The sequence below is a fragment of the Symphalangus syndactylus genome, chromosome 2 (genome assembly GCF_028878055.3).
Source record: "Symphalangus syndactylus isolate Jambi chromosome 2, NHGRI_mSymSyn1-v2.1_pri, whole genome shotgun sequence".
NCBI lineage: Eukaryota > Metazoa > Chordata > Mammalia > Primates > Hylobatidae > Symphalangus > Symphalangus syndactylus.
The window spans coordinates 49,964,256-49,989,351 of record NC_072424.2 but is presented as its reverse complement, the minus strand read 5'-3'; the positions used below and the strand labels follow the sequence as shown (position 1 = coordinate 49,989,351).

Genomic DNA, 25,096 nt, shown 5'->3' with positions numbered 1-25,096 from the left:
TTTTAATGATGACTTGGAAACCCTGCCTGGTCAATTTAACTGAGGCTCATTCCCAAGTACTGACTGCAGCCAAGCAGCTTCACAGTATTACCCATTTATTTAGGCAGCTTCAAATAGTTTCCCAGGAACTGGAGTAACAAGAGGCTGAATGCAGAGGTCTGTGTGTCAAGAAGTTTCCATGACTAGTGAACCCTGAGCACTTCTCTGTACACATTCAAACCCAACTCTTACCTTCATTCTTCAAATGGGTTTGCTTAGACCAAGCCAGATTACTTGAGCACCTTAAATTTTGCTGGGTATTGTTTCATGTTTTACATTTATAAGTGTTTTGCATTTTAAGCAGGGATTTTATATAATAAACCAATATAATTCATTGTCATAATTGTTATCCATGTTAGCGAAAACTTGTAAAATTATGTAGCAATTATGTGTCAATTGGCATTTTTAACTCTCTTTGGTATTTATTTATTTACTATGTTAAAACACAGATTCTCATTTTGAGGCTATCTCATTTTATTCTCGAAACAATGCTAGAGAAGAAGTAGTGAGGATGTGGAAAGGAGGCCATGTACCTGGGACACCAAGAGTATGAGCTTGGGGATCAGCTGACATCTGACTTGCAGACTGTGGCTGCAGGTAGGGGAAGTAGCACACAGAAGCATCAAGTTTCATGATTATATCACGTTATTATGTTACAGCATGATACTGTGCAGGAAACAGAAAGCAGCCGGACCTGCCTAGAAGGTCCATCTGGAGAAATGGAAGAATTAATGTTCTTGTGAGGATCTTAAAAGCCAGATGAATGAGTCTGGATGTGATAGCAAGGGAAAGGAACCATAAGTTTTAAAACAAGGAATTGTCATGATAAAAGCAGTGCCATAGAAAGCAGGGGCCGGAAGACCTATGCAGGCTGAATTCCAAATGCACCGTTGCTTTGGCTTGATGACTTTAGGGGTTTGGGGGTTTCACTTACAAATTCAATAAATGTCACCTTTTCAGTGAGAGAGACCTTCCCTGACCACTCTGTCCATACGTTCAACTCTCCCTGCTTCCGCATCCTATCCTCTTTCTCTGCTGTTTTTTTTCTCCTTAGCAGTTACCACTTTCAAACACAGTATGCATTTTATGTAATAATACGTTGTTTATGGCCCATCTTTCCCGCTATAATGTAAGTTCTGTAAGGGCAGGGATTTTTGTCTATTTATTCACTATTATATCTTCAGCACCCAGAACACTGCCTGGCACATAGTAGCCCCTGAATACTACATGTTGAATGCATCAATGAATTGATTAGTACGTGTACCAAGTCCTATTCTTGATACTAGAAATAAAGTACTTAATAAGAGACACAAGTTTTCTGCTCTCATGGAGGATACATCTTTGTAGAGGATACCAAAATAAACAGAGTTGTAATTCCAAATGGTGCTGTTTGCTCAGGAAAATATAACAGAGTTAACAAGAATATCAAATATCAAATAAATGCTCTCCTGTTGCACACAGTGAATATATAACAGTCGAAAAGGCTGTTTTTGTTTCCAGTTTTGAATTCATTATTCCTGAACAATATACACTGGTTTTTTATCGCAGTTATTTTTCCTGGAAAAAAACAAAGAAACAGCTTGCAAAAGCAAGAACCTGACTGTGATAGATTTCTAAATTGTAAATCTTATTCCATTCAGCGAAATCATTCCCAGCCATTCCATTCAGCCATGAACTGCATGTCCCATCTACTATGATGAAAAACATCCTTTTCAACTGCTATCAAAAAGTAGAGGCTTTTTATTTATTTTGAAAGGCCAATATCTTTCCACACTGAATGAGTATCTTCAAGAAACTCAGACTTCTGATAGGGACTCAGTGATGAGGCAACAATTAAGAAGAATCTGGACTTTCCCATTCCAAAGCCTCTTCTCAAGGCAGTTGTGATCCTTTTAAAAAACACAGACTGAAGTGGAAAGAATAAGTACATAGATAAAGAAACACAGAAGTTAGGAACACAATTTTTTTATTATTATACTTTAAGTTCTAGGGTATGTGTGTACAATGTGCAGGTTTGTTACATATGTATACATGTGCCATGTTGGTTTGCTGCACCCATTAGCTCATCATTTACATTAGGTGTTTCTCCTAATGCTATCCCTCCCCCATCCCCTGACCCCACAACAGGCCCCAGTGTGTGATGTTCCCCACTCTGTGTCCAAGTGTTCTCATTGTTCAGTTCCCGCCTGTGAGTGAGAACATGCAGTGTTTGGTTTTCTGTCCTTGTGATAGTTTTCTCAGAATGATGGTTTCCAGCTTCATCCATGTCCCTACAAAGGATAGGAACTCATCCTTTTTTGTGGCAGCATAGTATTCCATGGTGTGTATGTGCCACATTTTCTTAATCCAGTCTATCATTGATGAACATTTGGGTTGGTTCCAAGTCTTTGCTATTGTGAATAGTGCCACAGTAAACATACGTGTGCATGTGTCTTTATAGTAGCATGATTTGTAATCCTTTGGGTATATACCCAGTAATGGGAATGCTGGGTGAAATGGTATTTCTAGTTCTAGATCCTTCTAGAATCGCCACACTGTCTTCCACAATGGTTGAACTAGTTTACTCCCACCAACAGTGTAAAAGCATTCCTATTTTTCCACATCCTCTCCAGCATCTGTTCTTTTCTGACTTTTTAATGATCTCCATTCTATCTCATTGTATCTCATCGTGGTTTTCATTTGCATTTCTCTGATTACCAGTGATGATGAGCATTTTTTCATGTGTCTTTTGGCTGCATAAATATCTTCTTTTGAGAAGTGTCTGTTCATAACCTTTGCCCACTTTTTGATGGGGTTGTTTGATTTTTTTCTTGTAAATTTTTTTACGTTCTTTGTAGACTCTGGATATTAGCCCTTTGTTAGATGGGTAGATTGCAAAAATTTTCTCACATTCTGTAGGTTGCCTGTTCACTCTGATGGTAGTTTCTTTTGCCATGCAGAAGCTCTTAGTTTAAGTGGATCCCATTTGTCAATTTTGCCTTTTGTTGCCATTGCTTTTGATGTTTTAGTCATGAAGTCCTTGCCCATGCCTATGTCCTGAATGGTATTGCCTAGGTTTTCTTTTAGGGTTTTTATGGTTTTAGGTCTAACATGTAAGTCTTTGATCCATCTTGAATTAATTTTTGTATAAGGTATAAGGAAAGGATCCAGATTCAGCTTTCTGCATATGGCTAGCCAGTTTTCCCAGCACCATTTATTAAATAGAGAATTTTTTCCCCATTTCTTGTTTTTGTCAAGTTTGCCAAAGATCAGATGGTTGTAGATGAGTGATGTTATTTCTGAGGCCTCTGTTCTGTTCCATTGGTCTATATCTCTGTTTTGGTACCAGTACTGTGCTGTTTTGGTTACTGTAGCCTTGTAGTATAAAGTCAGGTAGCATCATGCCTCCAGCGTTATTCTTTTTGCTTGGGATTGATTTGGCAACGTGGGCTCTTTTTTTGGTTTCATATGAACTTTAAAGTAGTTTTTTCCAATTCTCTGAAGAAAGTCACTGGTAGCTTGATGGGGATGGCATTGAATGTATAAATTACCTTGGGCAGTATGGCCATTTTCATGATATTGATTCTTCCTATCCATGAGCATGGAATGTTCTTCCATTTGTTTGTGTCGTCTTTTATTTCATTGAGCAGTGGTTTGTACTTCTCCTTGAAAAGGTCTTTCATATCCTTGTAAGTTGGATTCCTAGGTATTTCATTCTCTTTGTAGCAATTTTGAATGGGAGTTCACTCATGATTTGGCTCTGTTTGTCTGTTATTGTTGTATAGGAATGCTTGTGATTTTTGCACATGGATTTTTGTATCCTGAGACTTTGCTGAAGTTGCTTATTAGCTTAAGGAGATTTTGGGCTGAGACAATGGGGTTTTCTAAATATACAATCATGTCATCTGCAAACAGGGACAATTGGACTTCCTCTTTTCCTAATTGAATACCCTTTATTTCTTTCTCTTGCCTGATTGCCCTGGCCAGAAATTCCAACACTATGTTGAATAGGAGTGGTGAGAGAGGGCATCCCTGTCTTGTGCCAGCTTTCAAAGGGAATGCTTCCAGTTTTTGCCCATTCAGTATGATATTGGTTGTGGGTTTGTCATAAATAGCTCTTATTTTGAGATACGTTCCATAAATACCTAGTTTATTGAGAGAGCTGTTGAATTTTGTCAAAGGCCTTTTCTGCATCTGTTGAGATAATCAAGTGGTTTTTGTCTTTGGTTCTGTTTATGTGATGGATTACGTTTATTGATTTGCATATGTTGAACCAGCCTTGCATCCCAGGGATGAAGCCAACTTGATCTTGGTGGATAAGCTTTTTGATGTGCTGCTGGATTTGGTTTGCCAGTATTTTACTGAGGATTTTCACATCGATGTTCATCAGGAATATTTGTCTAAAATTCTCTTTTTTTGTTGTGTCTCTGCCAGGCTTTGGTATCAGGATGATGCTGGCCTCATAAAATGAGTTAGGAAGGATTCCCTCTTTTTCTATTGATTGGAATAGTTTCAGAAGAAATGGTACCAGCTCCTCTTTGTACCGCTGGTAGAATTCAGCTGTGAATCCTTCTGGTCCTGGACTTTTTTTGGTTGGTAGGCTATTAACTATTGCCTTAATTTCAGAGCCTGTTATTGGTCTATTCAGGGAATCAACTTCTTCCTGGTTTAGTCTTGGGAGGGTGTATATGTATAGAAATTTATCTATTTCTTCTAGATTTTTTAGTTTATTTGCAGAGAGGTGTTTATATTATTCTCTGACGGTAGTTTGTATTTCTGTGGGATTGGTGGTGATATCCCCTTTATCATTCTTTATTGCATCTATTTGATTCTTCTCTCTTCTCTTCTTTATTAATCTTGCTAGTGGTCTATCAATTTTGTTGATCTTTTCAAAAAACCGGCTCCTGGATTCATTGATTTTTTGAAGGGTTTTTTGTGTCTCTATCTCCTTCAGTTCTGCTCTGATCTTAGTTATTCCTTGCCTTCTGCTAGCTTTTGAATGTGTTTGCTCTTGCTTCTCTACTTCTTTTAATTGTGATGTTAAGGTGTTGATTTTAGATCTTTCCTGCTTTCTCTTGTGGGCATTTAGTGCTATAAATTTCCCTCTACACACTGCTTTAAATGAGTCCCAGAGATTCTGGTTGTGTCTTTCTTCTCATTGCTTTCAAAGAACATCTTTATTTCTGCCTTCATTTCATTATTTACCCAGTAGTCATTCAGGAGCAGGTTGTTCAGTTTCCACACAGTTGTGCAATTTTGAGTGAGTTTCTTAATCCTGAGTTCTAATTTGATTGCACTGTGGTCTGAGAGACAGTTTGTTGTAATTTCTGTTCTTTTACATTTGCTGAGGAGTGCTTTACTTCCAACTATGTGGTCAATTTTGGAATAAGTGCAATGTGGTGCTGAGAAGAATGTATATTCTGTTGATTTGGGGTGGAGAGTTCTGTAGATATCTATTAGGTCTGCTTGGTGCAGAGGTGAGTTGAAGTCCTGTATATTCTTGTTAATCTTCTGTCTTGTTGATCTGTCTAATATTGACAGTGGGGTGTTAAGGTCTCCCATTATTATTGTGTGGGAGTCTAAGTCTCTTTGTAAGTCTCTACGGACTTGCTTTATGAATCTGGGTGCTCCTGTATTGGGTGCATATAGCTCTTCTTGTTGAATTGATCCCTTTACCATTATGTAATGGCCTTCTTTGTCTCTTTTGATCTTTGTTGGTTTAAAGTCTATTTTATCAGAGACTAGGATTGCAACCCCTGCTTTTTTTTTTGCTTTCCATTTGCTTGGTAGATCTTCCTCCATCTCTTTATTTTGAGCCAATATGTGTCTCTGCACGTGAGATGGGTCTCCCGAATGCAGCACACTGATGGGTCTTGACTCTTTATCCAATTTGCCAGTCTGTGTCTTTTAATTGGGGCATTTATCCCATTTACATTTAAGGTTAATATTGTTATGTGTGAATTTGATCCTGTCATTATGATGTTAGCTGGTTATTTTGCCCATTAGTTGATGTAGTTTCTTCCTAGCATCAGTGGTCTTTACAATGTGACATGTTTTTGCAGTGGCTGGTACCGGTTGTTCCTTTCCATGTTTAGTGCTTCCTTCAGGAGCTCTTGTAAGGCAGGCCTGGTGGTAACAAAATCTCTCAGCATTTGCTTGTCTGTAAAGGATTTTATTTCTCCTTCACTTATGAAGCTTGGTTTGGCTGGATATGAAATTCTGGGTTGAAAATTCTTTTCTTTAAGAATGTTGAATATTTGCCCCCACTCTCTTCTGGCTTGTTGAGTTTCTGCCGAGACATCCGCTGTTAGTCTGATGGGTTTCCCTTTGTGGGTAACCCGACCTTTCTCTCTGGCTGCCCTTAATATTTCTTCCTTCATTTCAAACCTTGGTGAATCTGACAATTATGTGTCTTGGGGTTGTCCTTCTCAAGGAATATCTTCGTGGTGTTCTCTGTATTTCCTGAGTTTGAATGTTGGCCTGCCTTACTAGGTTGGGGAAGTTCTCCTGGATAATATCCTGAAGAGTGTTTTCCAACTTGGTTCCATTCTCCCTGTTACTTTCAGGTACACCAATCAAATGTAGACTTTGTCTTTTCACATAGTCTCACATTTCTTGAGGCTTTGTTCACTTCTTTTTACTCTTTTTTCTCTAAACTTCTCTTCTCACTTCATTTCATTAATTTGATCTTCCATCACTGATACCCTTTCTTCCACTTGATTGAATAGGCTGTTGAAGCTTGTGCATGCATCACATAGTTCTTGTGCCATGGTTTTCAGCTCCATCAGGTCATTTAAGGTCTTCTCTACATTGTTTATTCTAGTTAGCCATTCGTCTAATCTTTTTTCAAGGTTTTTAGCTTCCTTGTGATGGGCTCGAACATCCTCCATTAGCTCAGAGAAGTTTGTTATTACCAACCTTCTGAAGCCTACTTCTGCCAACTCGTCAAAGTCATTCTCTGTCCAGTTTTGTTCCATTGCTGGTGAGGAGCTGCAATCCTTTGGAAGAGAAGAGGCGCTCTGCTTTTTAGAATTTTCAGCTTTTCTGCTCTGGTTTCTCCCCATCTTCATGGTTTTATCTACCTTTGGTCTTTGATGATGGTGATCTACAGATGGGGTTTTGGTGTGGATGTCCTTTATGTGGATGTTGATGCTATTCCTTTCTGTTTGTTAATTCTCCTTCTAACAGTCAGGTCCCTCAGCTGCAGATCTATTGGAGTTTGCTGGCGGTCCACTCCAGACCCTGTTTTCCTGGGTATCACCAGTGGAGGCTGCAGAACAGCAAATATTGCAGAATAGCAAATACTGCCGCCTGACCCTTCCTCTGGAAGCTTTGTCCCAGAGGGGCATCTGGCTGTATGAGGTGTCAGTCTGCCCCTACTGGGAGATGTCTCCCAGTTAGGCTACATGGGGGTCAGGGACCCACTTGAGGAGGCAGTGTGTCCATTCTCAGATCTTGAACACTGTGCTGGGAGAACCACTGCTCTCTTCAGAGCTGTCAGACAGGGACGTTTAAGTCTGCAGTGGTTTCTGCTGCCTTTTGTTCAGCTATGCCCTGCCCCCAGAGGTGGAGTCTACAGAGGCAGGCAGGCTTTGTTGAGCTGCGGTGGGCTCCACCCAGTTTGAGCTTCCAGGCTGCTTTGTTTACCTACTCAAGCCTCAGCAATGGTGGATGCCCCTCCCACAGCCAGGCTGCCACCTCACAGTTTGATCTTGGACTGCTTTGCTAGCAGTGAGCAAGGTTCCGTGGGCGTGGGACCCATCAAGCCAGGCACGGGATATATGCTCCTTGTTTGCTGTTTGCTAAGACCACTGGAAAAGCCCAGTATTTGGGTGGCAGTGTCCTGATTTTCCAGGTACAGTCTGTCACGGCTTCCCTTGGCTAGGAAACAGAAATCCCCCCACCCCTTGTGCTTCCTGGGTGAGGCAATACCTCACCCTGCTTCAGCTTGCCCTCCATGGGCTGCACCCACTGTCCAACTGGTCCCAGTGAGATGAACCAGGTACCTCAGTTGGAAATGCAGAAATCACCCGTCTTCTGTGTCGATCACGCTGAGAGCTGCAGACCAGAGCTGTTGCTATTCGGCCATCTTGGAACCAATCCCAACAATTTTTTTTAATAACAGTAAAAACAAGAAATTTGAAGCCCTGGAGAGGGCCTATAAGAAAAGCAAGAAGTCAGGCACAGTGGCTCACACCTGTAATCCCAGCACTTTGTGAGGCCGATGCAGGAAGATCACATGAGATCAGTAGTTAGATGAGCCTGGGCAACACAGTGAGATTCTGTTGCTACAAAAATTTTTGTCTAAATTAACCGGGCATAGTGGCTTGTGCTGGTAGTCCTAGATACTTGGGAGGCTGAAGCAGGAGGATTGCGTGAGCCCAGATGTTCAAGGCTGCAGTGAGCTATGATCTGGCCACTGTACACCAGTGTGGGTGACAGAGCAACATGTTGTGACACATGCACCAAAAAGAAGAGAAGCAAGAAAGAACATAGGAAGAAATCAATCTTGTTCACCCAGAAATTCTCCAAAGAACTCAGATTTTTTATTCTGTGTTTTTAAATATTGAGAAAATGGAAGGCATGTAACTAACAGCATATTTTTAACAATTTAAAAAACCACAGTCATCAAGAGTAATTTCAGATGAGCTAAAAGCCAGATAAACCACAACATTCCCCTGTCCCCAAAAAGGACTTTTTTAAGTTACAGGAATAGAGAAGAAATAATCCTACTTGGTGGTGGTCAGTATTGTTACAGTAACACCAAGAGATCAGAGCTATGAAAATCCTAACCTCTTCCTAATTTTCCATCAAAAAGCCTGATTTTCCACCATAGAATGCAAATGAAAACCACAATGATATTTCATCTCACACTAGTCAGAATGGCTAGTATTAAAAAGTCAAAAAACAACAGATGCTAGCGAGGCTGTGAAGAAAAGGGACCACTTATATACTGTTAGTGGGAAGGTAAATTAGTTCAACTACTGTGGAAAGCAGTTTAGAGATTTCTTAAAGAACTTAAAACAGAAAACTACCATTTGACCCAGCAATACCATTACTGGCTATATACCCAAAGGAAAATAGATCATTACACCAAAAAGACACATGTATTCTTATGTTCATTGCTGCACTATTCACAACAGCAAAAATATGGAGTCAACTAGCTGCCCATCAATGGTGGATCAGATAAAGAAAATGTGGAGGCCAGGTATGGTGGCTCATGCCTGTAATCCCAGCACTTTGGGAGGCCAAGGCAGGTGAATCATGAGGTCAGGAGTTTGAGACCAGCCCAGCCAACATGGTGAAACCCCATCTCTCCTAAAAATACAAAAAATTAGCTGGGCCTTATGGTGGGCACCTGTAATCCTAGCTACTCAGGAGGCTGAGGCAGGAGAATCGCTTGAACCCGGCAGGCAGAAGTTGCAGTGAGCCGAGATCACACCATTGCACTACAGCCTGGGTGACAGTGTGAGACTCCATCTCAAAAGAAATAAAAAAGGAAAGAAAGAAAGAAAGAAAGAAAGAAAGAAAGAAAGAAAGAAAGAAAGAAAGAAAGAAAGAAAGAAAGAAAAGAAAGAAAGAAAGAAAGAAAATGTGAAACATATACACCATGGAATACTACACAGAATGAAATTGGGGTCACAGTGGAGCAGGCTCTCATGTGGAGGTGGGGAAGTTTGGCCCATCGGAATGATCACCAAGACACACAAAGCAGACCTGGGCCCTGGCCTCCCAGAGAAGAAAAAGAAGAAGAAAGTGGTCAAAGAACCAGAGACTCAATACTCAATTTTAAACAATGATGATTATTTTGCCAATGTTTCTCCTATAAGAGCCACATCCCCCTCTAAGATTGTGGTCCATGGGAAGGCACCTGAGATGCCTCTAGTGAAGAAAATAAGAAAAAGAAGGGTGTCAGCACCCTTTGCGAGGAGCACGTAGAACCTGACACCACACCGCGTGCCAGACGGCCAGAGAAGTCACCCAGCCCCAGGAAGCAGGTGCTTGGCCATTTGGAGTTTCTCTGTGGGGAGAAGAAAAAGAAGAAGTCACCTCCAGCCATGTCCCATGCCTCTGGGGTGAAAACCTCCCCAGACCCCAGACAGGGTGAAGAGGAAACCAGAGTTGGCAAGAAGCTAAAAAAACACAAGAAAGAAACAAAAGGGGCCCAGGACCCCACAGCCCTCTCAGTCCAGAACCGTTGGTTCTGCGAGGCTGGGGATGCTGCGGACACTTGCTCAGTGGGGAAGAAGGGTGAGGAACAGGCAGCCTTGGGGCAGATAACGGAAGCAGAAGAGCCCCAGGGAGCACAGTGGGAAGGTGAAGAAGAAGAAAAAAAAAAAAAAAAAATCCACCAGGAGGGAGACGCCCTCCCAGGCCACTCCAAGCCCTCCAGGTCCATGGAGAGCAGCCCTAGGAAAGGAAGGAAAAAGAAGCCAAAGTTCAGGCTCCAGAATACATCCATCCCCAAAGGAGATGGCCCTAAGGCCCCCGCGAAGAAAAAGATGAAGTCCAAGAAGGTAGAGCAGCCAATCATTGAGGAGCCGGCTCTGAAAAGGAAGAAAAAGAACAAGAGGCAAGAGAGTAGGGCAGCAAGAGACCCTTGGAAGGAGGAAACAGACACGGACTTAGAGGTGGTGTTGGAAAAGAAAGGCAACATGGACGAGGCGCACATAGACCAGGTGAGGCGAAAGGCCTTACAAGGAGAGATGGATTGAGAGTTAGGCAAAACGAAAGCTTCTGAAACCAGGAAGTGGACGGGAACCTAGTTTGGCCAGTGGGATACTGCTGGTTTTGAGAACGAGAAACAGAAACTGAAGTTTTTCAAACTTACAGGTGGCTTCAAAAACCTGTCCCCTTCATTCAGCCGCCACCCCCTCCACGCCCCCCAGCACGGTTGCAAGGTCCAACATAGCCCTCAACAAGAAGGCGGCCGACAGCCTGCAGCAGAACCTGCAGCAGGACTGTGACCGGGCCATGAGCTGGAAGTACAGCCGCGGAGCCGGTCTCTGCTTCTCCACCGCCCCCAACAAGATCTTTTATATTCATAGGAACGCTTCCAAGTTAGTCAAGCTGGAAGATTAAACTCTAGAGTTTTGTCCCCTCAAAACTGCCACAATTGCTTTGATTATCCCATTTATGCTGGAGATTACAAGTTTTTTTGTGAAAAATCAGATCTTGGTGATGACCTTGAGCAGTAGGATATAAATAACTCCCATAAACTTAGCGTTCCAATAATGGAACACTAGGCATAAATGGGTTATTCAGTTGTGCTGATGAAAGCCATCTGACAGTTGGCTCACACTGAACACCTGTGGAGACTAGGGACAAGGACAAGGACAACTATCTTGATGGGCTTGGATGAACTGGGGAGAGGCAGCTCATGTTTGGGGAGCCAGGAGAACAAGTGAGTGGCTAAAACCTCCTGTGTTCTGTGTTAAACATTCCGTCCCTGTTTGAGACATCAATGTGTACAGATGACCTTCGTTGAGTGTTTAGCAGGTGCTAGGCACATACAGTGTTTTCCTTAATGTATTTAATCTTCATAATTATGAAATGGGTGCTATTATTATCCGCATCTTATAGATGAGACCACGGAGGTTCAGGGATAAAGTAATAAAATGCCCTGGGATCACCCAACCACTAAAAACAAACAAACAAAAGAATGAAATCATGTCCTTTGTCCCAACATGGATGGAACTGGAGGCCAAAGTCCTAAGCAAATTAGTACAGGAACAAAAAAAACAAATACCAGATGTTCTCCCTTATAAGTGGATGCTAAATATTGAGTACCCACGGTCGTAAACATGGGAACAATAGACACTGCGGACTACTAGAGGGGAGGGGAAGGAGAGAGGCGTGGGTCAAAAAACTACCTACTGGGTACCGTGATGACTACCAGAGTGTAATACCCACGTAACAAATCTGTACATGTACCCCCTCTATCTAAAATAAAACTTGGGGGAAAAAAGCATGATTTTCTTTTTTTAAACTAAAAGGGATTTTTAAAAATATGATTAAGAAACAGTGAAAATATGAGATGGGAAAATTGTTGGCTATTAATGAGTTCATATTTTTGCATCTAGATTTGTATCATAAGGCATCAAAGTATTTGAAGATGAAACCGAAGAACTTTCATTAATAATTTCTCATAATAGTTTAGCTTTTATTTATGTTCAGGGGTATGATAAATTTTAATAAATCTTGAAAAAATGTGATGAATGCCAAATGACCAGAGAGAGAAAAAATATCCTGAGTGTCAAAAAGGAGTAAAATAGGAGGCCCTGGGCTGTGTATATTGATAAGCTCAATAACAATTCCTAGAAATATTCTAGATAGAATATTAAGCAAATGATTTATAATAAATTTGAGGGCCAGGCACAGTGGCTCATGCCTGTAATCCCAGCACTTTGGAAGGCCAAGGCGAGTGGATCACTTCAGGTCAGGAGTTCAAGACCAGCCTGACCAACATGGTGAAGGCCCATCTCTACTAAAAATGCAAAATTAGCCAGGCATGGTGGTGCACGCCTGGAGTCCCAGCTACTTGGGAGGCTGAGGCAGGAGAATCGCTTGAACCCGGGAGGTGGAGTTTGCAGTGAGCTGAGATTGCGCCATTGCACTCCAGCCTAGGCAACAAGAGTGAAACTCTGTCTCAAAAAAAAAAAGGGGGGAAAGAACAACTATCATTACTAGAAAATAACATAAGTTCATCAAGAGTAAAAAAATTACATTAAATAATGCTTAATAATGCTTATTTCTTATTTTGATAGGTTAACCAGATTGCTACATCAGGGAAATAGAGTAGATAAAGTGTCTTGATTTCAGCAAAGCACTGATAAGTGCTTTATAATATCTTTGAGGGAAAGAAAGAGAAATTCAGGTAGGATGATAGTAGTCTTGGGAGAAGAGGTACCTGAGAGGGGGGCTCCAAAGTCAAGACATGGTGTTTGTAAAGAAATCCGAAAGATAAGGGTAGGACATTAGGAGGTTCTTGTTTAGGGAGTGGGTAGTTCATGCTAGGAATAAATGAATGAAGATTACCATAGTAATATGTAAATGTAACAAATATAAAGACTTTCCAGAAATCCAAGTGAGCAAAATCTATTCATTTTCATTTAAGTTCAATTTGAATCGATGGTGTCATTTAGTTCTTTAAAAAGAATGCAACTTTAGATTGAATACTCCCATTTCAAAGAAAGAGTAGTAATAGACAAAAACGTATCTTTACAGCTTTTGTTATTTGGTCAAATATATCCTGAATACCTTGTAATGTGCAGAAAACATCTGTGGCTGCTTACATAGTATATGTAGTATAAGTGGATACAAATAAGCAAAGGTTTGTCTTCCCATTTAACTGAAAGCCCTGGTTAGGACACAGACTATGCCTGAGTTCCCAGTTCCTGGTGCAATGTCTGTAAATATTTGTGATGGATATAATACAGCGAAAGTAAGATAATGATAGAACAGTGCAAAGAAATTGGGAATGAAGTTAATCCATAAAAATGTGTGCCAGAAGGATCTGGGACACTATTACTATTTATAATGTGGGTCCCAAATTCACCTTTGAGCCTCTTGGCAGCCAAGGCAAGGAAACAAATATGTTAAAAGATCACAGTCTCCGAAACCTAAAACTTCATCCCTTTTGCCAGAAGCAACGTGTTAATAGATTTTTCTTGCAATAAAATCCTGAGAGAAATTTCTCACGGGATGCCTCATTGAGCAAATTCAATGTAAAATATGGAGAAATTCTTAAAATACAGTAAGCTGGTTAAATGCTTTTTACTCCTTCTTAAGGAAATAGCAGAAGATCCAATACAGTTTAGTTAAAGTAATTCCTTTAGGGACCAAAGAAGTAGGGTCCAAGTACACAGACTGCCAGTGGTCAGCGTTGCTCCAGGCCCTGTGCTGTGGTAGGAAAAGTACAACAAATTAAGTGATTGCATATCCTTGAGACAGTCTTTTTTGAAACCAAACTTTTGCTGTAGCTGGGCAGTATCAAGTTTGAATCTGTATTCCCCAGCAAGAATGGACAATGCAGATATTTACTGTTGATGATTAAATGCCAATTCTTTTGCTTACACTGAAGAATGAGAATGAGTCTGAGTCCTACTTTGAGGGATGTAGCAACAAACTGGGCAAACGTAAAGAACAGTGACAAGGAGAATGACACATCAGGACATAATTTCATATGCAAAGTAGACAGCAAACTGGGCTCGGTATATTGAATCTGAAGACCAACAGGGAAGTCATGATAAAACCAACCTCAAACATCTGAAGAACTCTCTTAGGGAGGAAGAAGCACACGTCCTCTGTGGTCCAGATCTTGACCAAGGAGTAAAGGTCCCGGACAAGGAGAGCGAACTCAGGAGAAAATCGTTTTCCAACGGTAGAGCTGTCTGTAACAGGGCTGTGCCGCCGTAAAATGATGGGAGGGTCCTGGATGCTGGAGGGGTTTAGAGAGAGACTGCACAACTGTCTGTCAGTGATGTTTCAGAAATAATCCCTGTCCTCAAAGGGAGACTGAATCAGAAAGGCTTCTGGCCACACGAATTCCCTGATACTGGGGTGAGAAGGCATGCTCCTTGTCTGTCTACGCAGCATCCACTGACTGCTCTGAGGGAAACCTCTTGAACTGTTTATGGGTTCCGTTGCCATCTCCTAGCTTTTTTACATTAGCCATAGTCCTCTAAAGAAATATTCTAAGCAAGCGGAAACCACAGTTTCCCCTATCCTCCGATTTCCTCTTAACATCCCACATGTAAAATGCAACATTTCATTCTTTAAAAACTGTTCGCTGATGACAATATTTTTAAAACTTCACAGGCCGGGCATGGTGGCTCATGCCTGTAATCCTGGCACTTTGGGAGGTAGAGGCGGGCGGATCACAAGGTCGGGAGATCGAGACCATCCTGGCTAAAGTGGTGAAACCCCATCTCTACTAAAAATACAAAAAAATAAAAATAAAAATTAGCCAAGCATGGTGATGGGCACCTGTAGTCCCAGCTACTTGAGAGGCTGAGGCAGGAGAATGGCGTGAATCCAGGAGGCGGAGCTTGCAGTGAGCCGAGATTGCGCCACTGCACTCCAACCCAGGTGACAGAGCAAGACTCTGTCTCAAAAAAAAAAAAAGAAAGAAAAGAAAAAAACTTCACAAAGATTTCAGTGATAGTATTTATTGATTAGGGTCTTTGTTAATATTTAAGGTTCTTTGCACTTGAAAAGCAGAATCATGCAGTGTTCTAATCAATTATTCCAAATCACCGTTAAAGACATCAAAAATGTCATATTTAATTTTTATTGCTTTGCAATGGAAGCTGGGGCATGCTCTGAGTAGATCTCAGATGTCAAATGCACTTCTGTTATGGAAACATTATGCATAAAGGATATTTTGCAAAGTACCAAGTTTAGAAAGAAAGGTAAATTTAGGATGCTGGATGAAAGAAACGACTCCAGTGCTTCCCTCTGCTGATGAAGTTTTGATTTCATTAGGTGGCCTGTCCTCCAGGCAAAGTGCTGTGCCAGCCAGTGGGGTCACCTATAGTCTCTAATGTCAGCATGCATACTCCAGTCATCATAATTCATGAAACGCTCTCAGGGTCCCCTGTCAAATGCACTGAAGAGCATACTTCATCACAGCAGTACTTTAAAATTTATGAAAAGTCAGAAGCAGGGTTGAATTTCCTTTGGAAGTTATTTCTGAAGAATTGTTTTCTTAATATTCTATATCTTCTTCCTGTTAGCATCTTTTATTTCAATCCTATGGTTCCATTCCATTTAAAACATTTAAGGGCCGGGCACGGTGGCTCATGCCTGTAATCCCAGCACTTTGGGAGGCCGACGCGGGCAGATTATGAGGTCAGGAGATCGAGACCATCCTGGCTAACACAGTGAAACCCCATCTCTACTAAAAACACACAAAAAATTAGCCGGGCGTGGTGGCGGGTGCCTGTAGTCCCACCTACTCGGGAGGCTGAGGCAGGAGAATGGCCTGAACCCGGGAGGCGGAGCTTGCAGTAGGTCGAGATCACACCACTGCACTCCAGCCTGGGCGACAGAGCGAGACTCCATCTCAAAAAAAAAAATTTAAGATCTCCCCTCCCTCAAAACTTTCTTAATAAGTATAACTAACTTACATGGGCCCTTATGCCATGGAACACTTACAGTCTGCCAAAATGCTTGCAGAGAGCACCTGCTAGGTGGAAATGTGTGGTTGCTTCAATCAGCAAAGCCTGCTCTATTGATTTGACTGTTGTATCATGCTAAGTTCAGGGAGATGTCTACTTTAAATCTCAGCTCCATTTCTCCTTTCTTCATTGCATCATTCACAATTGTTTGTGAGTACCTGGGGATTGTGTGTTTGTGTGAATGCCAATAGGGTAACTTGCCATGGTTGGTTCAGTAGAGCTTTTCTGAATGTTTTATTTTCACATCATTTTCATTCTTGCTAAATGAATCTGTGCTTGATGCACTAGTTCTGGAAGCTAGACATCATCTGTTATACAAGCACCCATGAGATTCCCAAGTCAAGCTTTTTGTCAAATTAAATCTAACAAATTGATTCTTAATTAACCCACAAGAAAGGCTGATGATAGTTTTCTTGAGTAAACATAGAGTCCTTTGAGTTGGTAATATTTAAATTTTTTATAAATTTCCTTCTTTTTATCTTACAATAATCAGTGCCTTCCAAATAAGTTTTGGATAAAAGATCTAGATCAAAATGAATTTCCTCAGAAACAAAATATAAAGGAATGTTTCAGGCAAAATAAAGGCCAATAGCTGTTCCAGACTAATTTTGAAGGAATATCCATCTTATGATACCTCAGGATTAATGTATACATGGAAAAACATTCATACTTTTTAAACTCATCATGAAGCTGACAGGTGCAAAAATGGGCCCTCTTCCAGCCCCGTCTTACCAATTCTCAATTACAGATGTCTTAATTTTTATGTGTGCCATGGGCCCTTCAGCAATCTTGTGGAAACTATGAACCATTCCTCAAATATATGTAACTACAAAAGGAAAAATTATGTTGAAATCTATTATTAAAACATAACACAAATTTGCAGTATGGCAATGCATATGCTTCTTTATTAAAAACAACCCCTAGCAGTGGGGCTAATAGCTCCATAATCTTGAAATGATGAGTAAAATCTATATTCAAGATGAAACAATTATGGTTTCATCTACAACTGTAAAATGAGATTTTACAATCTGTAATTTTTGTGAGCAACAAATTCACAAGTACGGCTAATACCATCATGATTTATTGCCATGGTTAGTGAAAGATAAACACATAATTTTTCCCCCTCTATGTTCACAACCCCCTAAATTTTACACACAGATCCCCTGGAGGACCATGGAGTCTACATTAGGATAGCCTGAGCCCAGTGACTCTTGCCACTGCTTCTACTTGTATTCAACCACTAGAGAGGTGCATTGGGGTCATGGTCAGTAATCAGCATGCATACATGTGCACAGGATCCTCAGAAGCAATGGAGTCAGCAAAACCACACACAAACCCCACTATGTCACTGCCAATCAGCCCAATATCTGAACGCTGTCACCTTAGAGGGGTCACTCTGTGTCAGTTCAGTGTTTTCTCCAGCCAGAAAGTCTGCCTCTGGCAACGATACCAAGAGCTAATTCAGAGCAGAATGTGTTCATTGTTCTCCATGATGTCATTTGCCAAATGAAAGAAATGGTTCTAGAATATCCTCTATGCTTATTTACCAAAACTTTATATGCTTGATCTGCACTGTCAGGATAACATGTTCCATACATTTACTTCTTCTAGGGGGAAAAAAATACTTCCATATCTCCAGCTAGAATTTGTACCCGAGATTTAAATCCACATTTCCATGTGGATGTCTAAAACTGGATTTATTCTCTTCTCCCCAAAACCAGTTTCTCCTTCTGACTTTGACTTTTCTTCTCCTAACTTGTACAGTCATCTCAGACTTTCCAGCCACCACACCCGCTTCCCAGACTCCACTCCCCAATTTACAGCCTCCCTTCAGTCTCCCTGTTTATTCCATTCTCATTTCTACTATGTTCATTTACAGCCTAACCTGGATTCACTGTTACCCTTGTTCCTGCCTCTCACTACTCAGATCCATTCTATACACACTGCTGCCAACTTAATTTTCCCAGAAGGCAACTCTGATGACCCTTTTATCCTGTCCAGAAATCTTCAATGGCTCCCCATTTTCTACTGAACTAATGCAGACTCTGCCCTACAAGCCTCTCCTCCACTTAGCTCCAGACTCCCAATTCAGCCACCTGTTTCATCCTGTTCTGCAAACTTTGATAATTCTTGTTCCATGAAACAGAAGGCAAATAGTTTGCCTCATTCATTTTCTGACTTGCTGCCTTTCACATTTTGTACCCTCCTTCTAGGATGTTTCTCCAGAAATTTCTCTTGTTGAAACCTTACCCTTCCTTCAAAGACCATCTCAAACACCATCTTTTTTTTGGAAAACTTCTTGATGTGCTCCCACCTTTCCCAACTAAATAGAATCCCTCCCCACTTTCAGTCTCTGTAGGATTTTTCTTAGCACTTATCTGCCTCTGCCTTTCATTCTGATCCAATGTGTTCACTTTGCCCACCTCACTAGATTTTAATTCCTAATGGTAAGAATTTGTAGACCATTCCTGAAAATCCATTTTTTGCATAGGAATTATTTCAATACAATTGAAAACATGTATTGAGTATCCATTGTAAAAGGCACTGTACCAAAGGCTACCAGCTGTACAAGGCTAAATTAAAACAGCATTCAAATATTGATGAAGAAGGAGCTAGCAATAAGGTGTGTTTTGAGCACAGACGTAGAGATTATAAAACTGCCATTGGGATGCTCTTGAAGGAGGAAAGCATCTTAATGATTAAATAATCCCCTGCTCGCTTTTCCATGTGTTTTCTGGTAAACCTGGACTTGGTGGGGAAGGGGAGGGAATATCCAGATAACGGCTCCTCACCAGAGGAGAACATCTATCACTGTCATCTGATGCCACATCATCCTCCCAACTATCTTAGTAATCCCTGTATTTCACTTTCTTACTTGTAGTTTGGGGGTCAGGTAGGTGCACTGGATTTTGACCACTAGTTTGCAAATTTTAGTCCATTAGGACCAACTTAAAATATAATCTACAGTATCCTTAGATGCATGAATCAAAAGTAGGATGATGCCAGACACACTTTGGGAGGCTGAGGTGGGAGGATCCCTTGAGGCCAGGAGTTCGAGACCAGCCTGAGCAACATGGTGAGACCCTGTCTCTACAAAAAATTTAAAAAAGAAATTAGCCAGGCCTGCTGGCCTGCGCCTATAGTCCCAGCTACTCAGGAGGCTGAGGTGGAAGGATGGCTTGAACCCTAGGAGTTCAAGGGTAAAGTTACAATGAGCTACGAATGCACCACTGCACTCTAGCCTGGTCAACAGAGAAAGACCCTATTTCTAAAAAAAATAAAAATGAAAAATAAAAAAGCACGATGAATCATTAACATCGTGTACTAGGTTTTTTCCACTAGCAGGCTCTTTCCTCTTGGAGACTTCTGTTTAAAATGCCAACCCCTTTCCCCTCAGTTTGAGGAGATAGAGAAGTGTCTCCCTGAGCCGAGAATGTTGCCACCATTCTCATCGCTGATGCTTATTCAGCACACTGCGTAGAGGCTTAGACCACACAATGCTTAGGTTCTCTTTCTGCTGCACAACCTTGGAAGAGCTACAAAGGTTAATTCTTAGTTTTCATATCTGTAAAATGGGGATTATAATAATTTTATTCCATAAATTTCTGGGGATAATGTAGAGATCATTGATAGTGTCAGAATGAGGGGAATGCATTTAAAAGGGGCTTAGCACAGTGTCCAGCTTATAGGAAACCCTCTATGAGTGTTAGTCATTATTATCAGCATAGAAAACATGTTGCAACAAATATAAGGAAACAAGGAATAGATGTGGTGGGGTCATCTATTGACCCCTGAATAGTCAGGGGTCAACAAACATTTCTGTGGGCCTTACTGTCCCTGTTATAACTACTCAGTTCTGCAATCATAGCATGAAAGCAGCCATAGACAATACATAAATGAATGACTGTGGCTGTGTGCTGATAAAACTTTATTTACACAAACAGGCATTAGGAGCCAGATTTGTCCTGGAGGCATAATTAGCCAAACTCTGGCTATACTGCCCAAACCCTGGCCTTTGGGACTTTGCAATCAAGTGTGGTAGTAAGACTTGTGAGACTTTTCAGAGGAAGCAAGGAGGAGTCAGGGACTAACTTCACCATCATCCAGAGGAGCATAGAAACTTGGTATTTTAAGACAGCTTACTGTATGGATTTCCCAGAGATGAACACAAGTAAAATATATGGCCTACAGCAAGTAGCTCAGGTTTTTTTTAATACTGCCTTTCAAAATAAGTAACTTCAACTTTGAAACAGAGCCTTCCCTTTTAGTAGACATTTTCCTTGGAAACTCAGCTCCCGCCTTGATCCTAGAAGTTACACATTTGTAGGAATAAAAATATCTGTCGATTAATTGGTAGACAATGCCTGACCCTGACTTCTGTTCCTTATCCTTATATATGAATAGACAAAGCTGAGAAGTCATTTATCCAGCAGTGTGACTAGAAGGAAATGGAAAGTGTATGGGTAGCAGAGGAAATCATTTACTTCCTTTTCTATTCTTATTATTAATATATGATCTTATTATTAATAATATAAAGGAATAGCAAATGAGAATCCATGAGCAATATCAGACCCTGAAAATGAGCCGGTGGCTGAGTAACAACCAATTAGGACACTTGACAGTTTAGCAAAGTTGCCAAACAGGAGACAGACTTGGCTCCTTTGAACGAAGAGTGACTGCAGCGTGGGTTCCCCAGATAGGAGAGCAAGAACATACTTTCTGGGCCTCTCTCAGGATCGTTGTTTGGGAAGGAAGTTGTATGGGAAATTCACAAACTCTCAGATGCTAACATTTAAATGCAGCATGCCACACACACAAACCCACAAACACAACCTTTTTTTCATCAATAAAATTGCAGAGGAGCCCCATTTGCACAGTATATCATATTGTATTTTAATATCCAAAATGGCTAGCCCCTTCCAGAGCTTTTGTGAGTTAATGTGTGCTAATTTAATGGGCCTGGTGCTTTATTCATTTGAAGCAAGAAATTAAGTCTGTGATAATAAGGCAAGGTTCTTATCAGATTTCTCTTTTTTGTTGTTTTACAGTTTTCTCCTTGTCTTTGGTTGCTTGATTTTGTCAGTGTTTTCTACCATCCCTGAGCACACAAAATTGGCCTCAAGTTGCCTCTTGATCCTGGTAAGTGAAACATGAACAAGAACGTACATGAATGTTACATAAGAACTGCCTATAACATTTATACTATGCATCTTATCCTACAAAAAAAATTCTATCTAAAAAAGAGTTACTGAGAAATATAAAAAATTTCAAAGATTATTGAAACATTTGCCCACCAATTTAACATGTAGTCAATCCTTAGAAATATATAGAAATATTCAGGATTGCTATTAAACAGCAATATCTTGTGTTGTAGATATATCATAGATAGAAGGCAATATTAGAAAGCAGTTTTAAGTATGTTTATCTATGCTAATAAACAAATTATATAAGAAGAGTCAGTATCTATGAGGCCTCTCATTATATTGTGAAAGACTATAGAGAGCATTTTCCAATAACTGTAATTTGGCAGTAGCTAAATATAATTGGCCAAGAACTATGAACATATGGCACCTCATAAGAAAATAGAAGGCTCCTTCGTGCTCTTTTCAACCAACAGACTGCATTATGAGTTTTGCTGCTAATGCAGCTACCTGGTGATAAATTCTGCAGTTTGCTCTGTTTCCATTATGCTGTCAGTCCTCAACCACACAGAATTGCTCAATTCACTTTAAAATGGAAAAAGACCCCAAGATATTTTTATCAGAATTATTCTGAGCCTTTTAAGCTCTCATACTTTCTATCACAACTAAACTATAGCACTGTACACTCAAATCGCATCTGATTGAAAGTTTGGTTCATTTTCAACTATTTCGACCCACTCACTTTGTCCAAAATTATCAGATTTGACAGTCTTAGAGCTATTTGAATGAACTACAAACTGGAACAGCTCACTGTTTCTGTAAAGCCTAGGGGTATACAGAAGCAGGGGGAAGAAAACAGTAAGATGGTTTATGTGCCCTAATAAGCAGAGGTTGGTTATGTTACAACAATAAATATTGAATATGAAAAAATTGTTACTACTCTGAAGGTGGAAACTGAAAGATTTCAACTCATATAACCTGAGAGAGGGGGCAGATGCTTTTCCTACCTTTGCTTTCAGATGGCTAGTTTGTATTTAAGGTTGCTAAGACATCATCAAGTCTTTCAGTGCAATATCAGGGAGAACTCATTTTGAATCTGTAATAAATATCTCTCAATTCATTTGCATACAAATTGTGCTCCAGCAGCATACTGCTCATGTTAAGGTTACTGTTTCAAAGCCCAAGGTAGAGAACAGATAGACCAAAGAGCACGTCAGAGATCTGTTCCATTTGCAAGCTTTCCCTTTGGGTAGAAAGTGGGCTTTTAACCTTGTCCACCCTTTTGATAACACAAATGATCAGAGCCCAAGGGCTAAGGTATAGCTGACTTTTAGGACCACATATAGAACTACAACCAGGAATTTTAGAATGAAAATATAAATCTGATTTTTAAACTTGGAAACAAAAAACTGGATCTACTGCATGACCAATATTAGGAATAAATCAATCATTAGGAATCTCATGAAACGATTTCTTCCAGAGCCAGGTCAAAAATCCAAAATGTTAGATTTATATCCTCCAAACCTCTGAAATATAAATGCTGTCATCGCTAATGAATTTCTAAATAGTCCAAAGAAACCCATGTAATCACAAAGTCTAAAACTGATTAGTATCTTGACTTTTAAAACCTGTTGAATAGTGAACAATGGATCAGAGTTTAGTAACTAGAGTGCATTTAGTAGAAAATAAAAATGTAGATGCCCGTCTTGAATGCTTTCAGATTTAGCAAGGTGGAAATGAGTTCCTCTATGCAGATGAGGCCTTTGTTTTGAGCAATGTGGTTAGTGCTACAGTTAGATATTCGCAGAAATCTGTTGCAACAAGGCTTTCCATAGGGAGAGGGTTTGTTAATCCTACTATCTTTGTACTATAGTGATACATTGTCAAAGTATATTCTCAAAACCTACCTAGAAATATGCAGACTGCATTGCAGAGCTAAGATTCACTGATGATATTCTTCGCCAATGTTTTCTCCAAAATCTTTTTATCTGGACAAAAAAATTCAAATACAGTCTTTGTTTTACTTTTTCTTTAGCAATGAATAAATTAGGAAAGCATTAATATTTTAATTATTTTTCACAATGAGTTAACATAGTATATTATAAAAGTTCAATCACTTGTAGAAGATTTGGAAAAGTCAATCATTAAGATGACAAATCTTAATGATTTAAGTAATGTCTTATTTATTACCTTTTAACATGTATTTCTGAGACAGTTACTATGATTTCGAAGTCACAGAACTCATAGAACACAATTCTGATTAGCAGTAAAGTTCCCAAGATGAGACACATCGAAGGAATTACCATCCAAAGGAAGAAAAAGGATTATCATTCAAATAGTAAAAAGGAATGGCTTTTAAAATGCTTGCAAGACCAGGCACAGTGACTCACGCATGTAATCCCAGCACTTTGGGAGGCCGAGACAGGCAGGTCACTTGAGGTCAGGAGTTTGACACTAGCCTGGCCAACACAGTGAAAGCCCGTCTCTACTAAAAAACACAAAAATTATCCGGGTGTGGTGGCACACACCTGTAACCCCAGCTATTTGTGAGGTTGAGGCAAGAGAATAGTTTGAACCCAGGAGGAGGAGGTTGCAGTGAACCGGGATTGCACCACTGCACTCCAGCCTGGGCAACAGAGCAAGACTCCGTCTCAAAAATGAATAAAATAAAATAAAATGTTTGCAAAAATGTACAATAAATCCACATATGTACACTTTTTGTGTACACTGTTGATGTATAAAGACAACACCAGAGGTGTACATTTAGAATTATGTATAAATCCTATATCAGGATTGTGTATTTTTTCATAACTTCCATCCCTTTTGGGTTTTTTAACATTTTAAAATATGTTCAGATATTTCCTACAATTCTATTTCTGTGCAAGTGAAAGGCACCCACACTTGTGACAGGGAGCACACTACAGGCAAACCTGGCTTGCAGACAGAGCCCTCTTTGACACTCACTCTTTTCCACCTAATTGTTCCCTTGAGGGCACTAGCGTGTTAGGTGCAGGCCATCCCTTTAGACATCTCTTGCTTGCCTCCTGGGGGCCCCCATAAAGAATTTAGCTGTCCATCCCACATCCAAAAAGGAAGTTTCCCCTAACTTGTAACTCCACAAACTTGCCTTGGTTACAAGCCAAATGAATACCTGTGTTAATTTGCTCATTTATTCTTTTCAGCTGTGGGAGCTGAGGTTTCAGCCTATACAACCAGGTTCCTTATTTCTCTCCATAGAAGCAGTGGAGCATAGACTTAAGAATGTGATACAGACTATAGTCGGGCTCCATGAATTCAAATTTCACTCCTGTCCAATTTTAGCTGTGCGATTTGGAAAATCACTCCACTGTGCCTTAGTTTTCTTATCTGTTAAAAGTGAATAGGAGGATTCTAGAAGAAAGACAGAGTAGGAAGCACCAGGATTCTGTCTCCCCACCTAAACAACAATTGCACTGGCAGAATTTGATGTAATTCAATGGATGGAACTCTGGAATCTATTGAATGTTTGCAACTTACAGAGGAAGGCTTAGATGGTAAGTTGCAGTTAATTTTGGTCCATTTCAGCTCTTAGCAGTGATAGCTACCCATGCCCTACGCCCAGGCCCATTGCAGGCAGCTGTGCACATGTTCCAGGAGGGACCTGAACACAGCTTATAAGAGCCAGGATGGGCAAAAAGAACCCTGTCCTCCAAATATCAGAAATCTGACCTCGGATCACTAATTGCTGCTTCTGATAACAGAGGCGCAGACAAAAAA

The 25,096-nt window shown here is 40.4% G+C and overlaps 1 protein-coding gene and 1 pseudogene across 9 annotated transcripts in view; both read left to right on the top strand.

Moving 5' to 3' along the window:
• KCNQ5 (potassium voltage-gated channel subfamily Q member 5) overlaps positions 1-25,096 on the top strand; it is a 616,433-nt gene that overhangs the window by 381,026 nt on the left and 210,311 nt on the right. For all 9 annotated transcript variants that reach the window (XM_063629850.1, XM_055256386.2, XM_055256378.2 and 6 more), the window contains exon 2: positions 21,248-21,338. In XM_063629850.1, the coding sequence (XP_063485920.1) occupies positions 21,248-21,338 (91 nt within the window). The remainder of the gene's footprint in view (positions 1-21,247; positions 21,339-25,096) is intronic.
• LOC134732594 (lysine-rich nucleolar protein 1-like) lies at positions 9,520-15,072 on the top strand (annotated as a pseudogene).